Source organism: Trypanosoma equiperdum (genome assembly GCF_001457755.1).
Source record: "Trypanosoma equiperdum strain OVI genome assembly, contig: ctg_1329, whole genome shotgun sequence".
NCBI classification, from domain to species: Eukaryota; Euglenozoa; class Kinetoplastea; order Trypanosomatida; family Trypanosomatidae; genus Trypanosoma; species Trypanosoma equiperdum.
The window spans coordinates 35,219-42,973 of record NW_027123315.1 but is presented as its reverse complement, the minus strand read 5'-3'; the positions used below and the strand labels follow the sequence as shown (position 1 = coordinate 42,973).

The window sequence follows — 7,755 nt, the reverse complement described above, 5'->3', positions numbered from 1 at the left end:
TTTTTTTTTAAGTTTATCCTACAGGTTCACAATACCGTTTAACTTATGGGCGTTGCGGCAGTGGGTTTCTTCACAACTTTTCATATATGCCTCAAACTGGTGACGAGCTTCAGCGGACAGTGACTTCTTCTTCATCTCCTTTTCTCCGTTGTTGAGCTTTAAAAAGTATCCTGTGTAAAGCTCCACAAAATCGTATGGAAAGCCGAGCTCTTCCTCATCGGTTTGTCCATCCCACAAATCAGCCGAGGGAGCGGCTTGGAGAGTATTTTCTGGTACACCAAGCTCACGCGCGACCTTAAAGACTTCACTTTTGTGCAGGTCTGATATGAGTTGCACATCCACAACACCATCACCCGCCTTGCAAAAGTAACCAAGGTAGCCATCCTCGTCCATGTTGCCTGTGCCCATTACAATGGTCGGTGTTCCACTCTGGCTACATAGTTGAGCTACATAATACCCGACAGGGGCACGCATGTAGCTGCGCAACTGTCCCCTCGCAAAGTCCTTGCCGTCAATGCCAACAGCGGCTTCAACACTCAGCGACAACTGCCTATGAATATCGGTTTGGTCCACTACAACCTCCTCCGCACCGGCAGCACGAATGTTCTCACGACCACGTTCAAGTGCCCACGCGCTACTGCATATCGGTTGGCAGATGCCAACATTTCTCACGATCGGACTACCTTCCATGCGCTGGGCTCGCGAGCACAGCGACAACACAACGGCAGAATCCACACCACCAGAAACATTTGTTACACAACCTCGTAGCTTATTGTTCCGCATGTATTCGTTCAGTTTGGTGCATTTTTCTTCAATCCATGCAATAGGGTTGAATGCGCGATGCCTTCGGTATTCCTCCAACCACTCACGTAACTCAGCATGAAGAATGGGCTCCTTCGGCATTGCGTGGCGATATGATACTTCACACCTCTCTTCGTTTAACAGTTATTTGTTGGTTTTGCTTGTGCTACTGAATCTCCGATGGAGATGCTATATGCTGTTGCACAGAGTTAACTGCGAATTACTCACTTGATATAATAATTATCTTTAAAACGCTCTAGTGAGACCAAAATCGGAATAAATGGTTCGAAAAAGAGGGAAACATGTTACCACGAGCAAATGAAATGATGACAAAACAGTCCTGAGGTAGTGGAGAACAGGGATTAGTACTGAGAGCAGGAAGAAGGAACAAAGTAACAATAAACAGGGGGAAAAGAAGAAAAATCGCGTGATAAGAACCAAACACAAGGCCCCATGTAATACATCTACTATATGAACTCAGTGCCGGGTACCCAAGACGAGAACACCACCAATGAACGTTCACGAATATATTTACCCATGTGTGTATTTGTGTGTGTGCCCAGTTGTAAACGTAACGCTTCTCACTTCTTCCTTTCTACCGCAGTATCACCTTCTTAACCTCTTCTCCGCTCGCACGTATACAAGCGAACCTGCCCAACTCTTGTCAGTGTATAAATACATTGATAGTGGTTTACATTTTCTACCCTCAGCAACAAATAAACATAACAGCCAGAGTAATAATCAATGAAGACCAGCGAAGGGGGAAGTAAAGTGGAGCAACAGAAACACGAAAGGGGAAATGAGTGCCCCCTGCAGTCCACTTAACAACAATGTTGACTTCCTTTCTTCGCTGCACGCCTACATACATCACACACACAGGCAAACAACTTTCCCTCTACTATTTGCCCAACACAATTATTGATCTCTACACCCTCCCTTTGGGAATTGCAAACAGAAAAAAATCGCCTCAGCGGGACTAATGGCCAACGACAAACGTCGTGTTAACGGCATGCCAGTAGCGGTAAACAAAATAAAAGGCGTCTGTTTCACGTGGCCACCCGCCGACTGGCGTAAGACGGGGGGCCGCGGTTAGTGCACACTGTTTGCTGTTGTCTCCCACACGCATGATATTACTCGAGCTGTGTGAAAAAAAAAAGAAGACATCGTCCCTCCGCGAGGGAAATTTCTTTCACGAGGGGATGTAACCCGACAACCATGGCTACTCCTGAGCCTCCGCATTTTCTTCAGCAGGAGCATCACCCGCCGCCTCCTCTGGAGCATCTTGTGCAACCTCCTCCTGTGGTTCCTCAACGGGCTGTTCGGTAGCTTCCTCAGCAGGTTGCTCAGCCGGTTCCTCAACTGGTTGCGAAACTTCCTCAGCAGGTTGCTCCACCGGGTACGATGTTTCCTCCGCGAGTTCCTCAGTTTGCTGTGGTTCCTCTGCAGGCACCTCAGCCGGTTGTGAAGCTTCTTCCAGAGGTTCCTCAACGGGCTGTTCGGTAGCTTCCTCCACGGGTTGCTCAGCCGGCTCCTCAACTGGTTGCGAAACCTCCTCAGCAGGTTGCTCAGCCGGCTCCTCAGCTGGTTGCGAAACTTCCTCAGCAGGTTGCTCCACCGGGTACGATGTTTCCTCCGCGAGTTCCTCAGTTTGCTGTGGTTCCTCTGCAGGCACCTCAGCCGGTTGTGAAGCTTCCTCCGCAGGTTGCTCGGTTTCCTCCTCAGGTTTATCAGCTGGTTCTGGGGCCTGCTCCGCGGGTTGCTCAACTGGGTATGGATCCTCCTCTTTCTTGGGGCTCTTGAGGGCCTCTTGAATTGGTTTAGTAGAGTAGATTGACGGCGTTATATCACATGTTGCACCCACTGGAGGAGCAGCGCTTCGAGAACCACTGACGCCAGTATAACCGATAGCCTTCACTTCGTCCGCACCAGTGCCCTTGGCTCCTTCTGTCCCTCTCTTCGTTCGGAAGCTGCTTATCAGACCTTGTTTGTAACTTGCCGCCTCTGACATGTCCCGCGTGCGCTGATCCCGCTTGTACTCCTCCATAAACCTCTCTTGCCATTGAATTCCCTCCATGACAAGGTCCCGACGCTCAGTGTTGGATCTACGGCGCTCCTCAATGTACGCACGGAGCACCTCCTCCTTCACCACTTCTTCCGACTCCGTTTCCTTCAGGTCGGACATGTTCACGAGCTCTGCGTGTCGCACCCACGTATCATCATTGATACAGCTTAAGTAGTCGCGGATAACCACATCATCGGGAACTAACGATTTGTGTGTCTTGTCCTCATCCACATAGAGCTGAGCAAGAGCAGTAGATGTGGGGTCAGCAGACATGGTGATACCGAGATGCTTTGCTTTTCTTTGACCACGTTGCAGCTGCTCCAGAAAATTTTTCCTAGTTCCCTTTTGATAATCTCACTTGTTTCACTATTACCTTTACAACTTTCGTTTTCGCCCTCTTTGACTTCTCCCTCACAACTCTTCCGAGATCCCAGTATTCTAGTTTGATATGATACGCTGCGTTGAGTTAAACCTTTTCGCCAAGTGCCACTGCGGAAGGTGTGACAATGCGAAGGTCAGTGGGGTGTTGGAGAAAAAATGAAAAGGAGACGAATCATTTTGTAGCACATACACAAAATAAATAGATAACATTAACGAAGCGTAGCAATACCACAGGACAACGAAAGATCCGACATAGAAGTGCCTACGACAAAGTAAGATCAGCTATAAGTTACAGATATATCAAATACAAAAACAAATTTACATCTCACTTCTTCTGACTGCCACCAACACACCACAACCAGTAAACGAAACTTTACGGCAACGGATGGCAATTACAAGAAGTTTGACACTTTTTAAAACTCCCTACCAATACATCGGTCATTTACAACCATCATTTCTATCATTGAAATACGCCGCACACTCAACCTACGAAGCTTACTAATTATACGAGTAAAGAAATCGGGGGGAAAAAGTGAGTGTACCGATTGCTACATTAATGAAGTGTGTACTGCTCAGAATAAACAACAAATTTATAACCTTCCGCGCAGTTGTTAAGATGAGCCCGGAGAGCTTTAAGGCAAGCAGCACAGGTGCATGTCACTGCAAGTTGCGTTCTCTATGCTTATATCTATTTGGATTTATGTAAAAATTTGAAGGGTTTTTTTCCAAACACACGATCATTTCCCCAACACTCAAATCAGTGTGAAAACTTGGTTGAATAGGAAGGAAAATAAATGACCTTTCTCACGCAGCGGCGGCGATATTAGTAAAATGAATGACGCCACATACCACTCCATTCACCTCAGACGCACCACGACACACAACACGCTCGCTATCTTCAACCGTAACCTCGGCCACACGTAGCTCAAATCGCGGCGTCGTTCGTCGGCACCACACTTCCTGGTTCACGACCATAACACCAGATGCGGCTGCTGGATCATCAAGGGCTTCCTCATTATGCTGATGCGTTACGAAGGCAAAACGCGGCCGTGTTGAGGGAAGGAACAACAAATGGGGCATCCACTCAACGGTAGAATCCTCCTCCCCGCATTTACTAAAGTTAGTAGGGTACACCAACTGGTCATCCTCCTCCTGTTTCACTCGCTTAGCCTCTTGCTTCGTATCGCCATCACTATCCAAAGTATTCAAGACACTCGCTGCACTAAGTAGTCGAACTGCATCCCAAGTTAGAGCAGATGTGCTGATGTCCTCCTTGGGTAAACGTCCTTCTGGGTTAGGCGGAAGAAAGTCCAAACGAAGTGCCCCAATATGTTGTAGATCATGCTTCACCGCTGGAAATTCATAAAGTGGGGCATACAAACGACTTTGGACGAGAGCTTCCACAACGCGACGGAGGCTTCCCGACTCCGTGGGCCATCGCTCTACCATCTTCTCTCGCATGTCACCGACAACATCGTCGTTGCACACGCCAATGTGAATGCCGTTTACAGCGATGCGGCATGGGTTCGAACGCACCCAAATGCTATCGGTACTCTCCAAGCTGTACATTGTGATAGGGATAGCCGGGATTTGCGTAACGTCATCTCTGTGTGGCACCAGAACCACCTTCATTCGATCCCGAGTGCGTGGGTTTTTGCTGGAAGCATAGTACTTCTCCATAGTCTCTTCTATGGTATCCATGTACGAAGAAAGTAGCTCGTCGAACGTAAGTTGCAGCAACTTCAGTGAGTCCTTCTCGTACTCCTCGAATTCCCTTACAAGAGGCCCACCAATGATGAGGAGATCAGCGCCTCGGTGAAGAGCGTTGAGAGTTACACTGCTTAATATGTGGCCCGTCTCGCGCCGAGGGAACGGCCCACTACAGAAATGTATGCGCGTAGGGATCGCGAAGTGTGACAACGCCGTGGGTATAGGCCTTTCGATTCCCCATGGGAACTGGGGACGTGAGGGAAGAATAAATCGACGAACAAGCACTGCAGTTAGCGCCCCCGACGAACTGCGCTTAAACGGCTCACCAACAATACCGACAACCATACCCGAATAAAGGCCCGTGAACTGCGGCGTTAAACGTGTGTAAAGAGATAACCTCGACACGGAGTGAGGGTTGTTCCTGTGATATGATGCGCCTTCCCCGCCACTTGCATCAGTTGCGCCTCCGGTTGCACCGCCATCGTCATCATCCTCATTCTCTATTCGAAGGAAACCGCCAGTAGGAGCGACATCTTTTGTCATGGCCCGGATCGGAGCAGCGTACGTGTCATCATCATCAACATTCACTATGGGGAAAAACTCCCATGGGAGAAGAAGTTCTTCCTCAGTTGCTAAGGGGCTGCAGAGTTGCGTCAGAATACCTCGGGCGCGATACAACGACCCTTCGTTCGGCTTCTGCAACGAAGGAACGTCGTCCCTTTCCTCTTGTTTAATGTCGGTAGGATTTTCTTCTTCACCTTTCAATATCACTCCCCCACCATCCGCCTCCCACAGGTTAATTTTTGAGAGCATGTAGCGATAGTAACCTGCTAAACGACGACGCGTGGTGTTGCTACCATAGTCCTGACGGTTACAATACATTGTGTCCCTAAAATTAACGCTGTTCCGTGCATCCACAACACCCCCGTCGTTGATTTGCGACCCGGCGGTATAGTCCCTGACAATGCGAGCAGCCGGGTGGTGAATACCTAGCAACAAATCAAGGTTAGCAGCAGCCTTCCATCGCGTTGATTGTTGCATTATCTGTAGAAAATGATTGACAGTGTGAACCGAAATGTTTTTTATTTTACTTCCCACTTGTCGCTACAGCGACCTTAAACGCCTGTTTTCTCGAAGTTCACTCTTTTCACACGCTCAGTAAAGGGGGACAACTCCCTGCCACTTGCCAGCGGTGAAACCTAAACCTGCTGTAGAGATATTAGCGGCACTTTAACACAGTTGGGAATGTCTTAAAAGAATGGGTTAGGGTTACAAATTGAGGAGGAGAAAGGAAGTCAAAGTGGAACAATATGTGCGAAAAAAACTGAGAACCAGAAGTGTTGCAAAATGCACATGAATGCTTGTGACTTTCCGCAAGGAATATTTTTTTTGGCAAAGGTGAACAGTAAACGTGACTTTCTCTTTCTTTTTTTAGTGTTTTGATGTTGAGGTTTTACCGGAATTAGGAAATAACACTCCCCCCTCCTGTTTTTCTTTTAGATGTTATCTTTCCCTCATAACCAAGAAAACTAACAACAACAAAGAAAGTAAAATTTTTTTGTTACTTTCGCCCCTATGCAGATGCCGTAAATTCTTCAATAGCCGCGTCTAATGCCGCACTTGCGGCGCTGAATGAACGACTCCACGGTCCCGATGTCGCAACCGCCTGTCGTGTATAGAGACCCGTAGAGTCTAATCCCTTTCCAGAGTGAGCTGAAATCACCGCCAAGTTAGCTGTTGTGTCCGAGTCACCAGACTTCATGGCCAATACATCAAGAAGGGTACGCTCCGCTTCGGTATATTCCCCTAGCTGTATCTGTGCAAGCGCTGTGAGATTGCTTGCGAGAACACTCTGACCGCATGACATCGTGAGTTCCTTGAATCGTCGCAGGGCCGTTTGATAAGCTTCTTTTGTTTTGATACCCTCGTAAAGGTTCGTTATACCAGAGCACAACACCGTTAGCATAGATTCCTCATCCGCTTGCTCCATGGCCTTTACTTCGCTCCGCGCCATCTCTGTGCGTCCCATCCTCAGCAACGCCTCCACAACGATTACGCGTAGTTCCATATGTAACCTTAACAAACTGTTTTCCCGTGAATGTCTCTGGTCGTTCAACCACTCCTTCGACAACTTAAGAGCGCCTGCATTGTCACCTACAGCGAGGAGAGCAGCGGCGGCAAGCACAGCAATTTGTGTCCGCGCAGGATCAATCACTTCAGCGGCTTCAGTTAGTTTCTTCAGCTGCATGCAAATGACTGGATCGGATTGAATATCTCCTGATAGATTTTTCATAGCGGAGCAGAATACTGCCCACTCACGTACCGCCACCAATATTGGGCACGTTGCAGCCTTGAGTTGTGCAACCACAGCATCACCTTGACCTAATCCCGTCTGAGCGAGTGCAAGCAATACTTCTTTCTCAGCGTGAAACGCAGCAATATCTTCGGCCTTGCGGGCATCTGTTTTCGTTCCGCTCGCTTCAGCTACGGCCTGATGATAATTTCCGAGGGCGAGAGCATTGCGTGCATCGTAAAATGGATCCGCCATGAGCTGCGGTGCAATTCTAAACGTACACACGGTAACCACTCATTCAAGAGGGAAATAGGAAAAGAGATGTTGGCAACAGTAAAGGGGGTTCAACTCCAGATAAAATCCAAATCAGTACACGACATGCAGAAAAAAAAGATGAAACTCAAATATCAAGCAAACGAGAAGACATACACGCTAGTGTCCATCCACACTGCTACCTAGTGCCGAAACGGAACCACATGTGGTACGATGGCGGCACCACGCACATAGA

General features: G+C 48.2%; 4 protein-coding genes across 4 annotated transcripts; all 4 read right to left on the bottom strand.

Annotated features, from left to right (window-relative positions):
• Positions 1-18: 18 nt before the first annotated feature.
• On the bottom strand, positions 19-903 carry TEOVI_000572200 (NAD+ synthase, putative; the record flags this gene model as incomplete). The annotated part of the gene is made up of 1 exon (XM_067221153.1): positions 19-903. One exon carries the CDS (start codon positions 901-903, stop codon positions 19-21), a length of 885 nt encoding a protein of 294 aa, XP_067077254.1.
• A 1,117-nt stretch (positions 904-2,020) lies between these two features.
• Positions 2,021-3,136, bottom strand: TEOVI_000572100 (Paraflagellar Rod Proteome Component 9, putative; the record flags this gene model as incomplete). The annotated part of the gene is made up of 1 exon (XM_067221152.1): positions 2,021-3,136. The coding sequence occupies one exon, from the start codon at positions 3,134-3,136 to the stop codon at positions 2,021-2,023; it is 1,116 nt and encodes a 371-aa protein (XP_067077253.1).
• Positions 3,137-4,048: 912 nt separating this feature from the next.
• TEOVI_000572000 (DNA polymerase alpha/epsilon subunit B, putative) lies at positions 4,049-5,995 on the bottom strand (the record flags this gene model as incomplete). The annotated part of the gene is made up of 1 exon (XM_067221151.1): positions 4,049-5,995. One exon carries the CDS (start codon positions 5,993-5,995, stop codon positions 4,049-4,051), a length of 1,947 nt encoding a protein of 648 aa, XP_067077252.1.
• A 532-nt stretch (positions 5,996-6,527) lies between these two features.
• On the bottom strand, positions 6,528-7,502 carry TEOVI_000571900 (coatomer subunit epsilon; the record flags this gene model as incomplete). The annotated part of the gene is made up of 1 exon (XM_067221150.1): positions 6,528-7,502. The coding sequence occupies one exon, from the start codon at positions 7,500-7,502 to the stop codon at positions 6,528-6,530; it is 975 nt and encodes a 324-aa protein (XP_067077251.1).
• Positions 7,503-7,755: the final 253 nt, after the last annotated feature.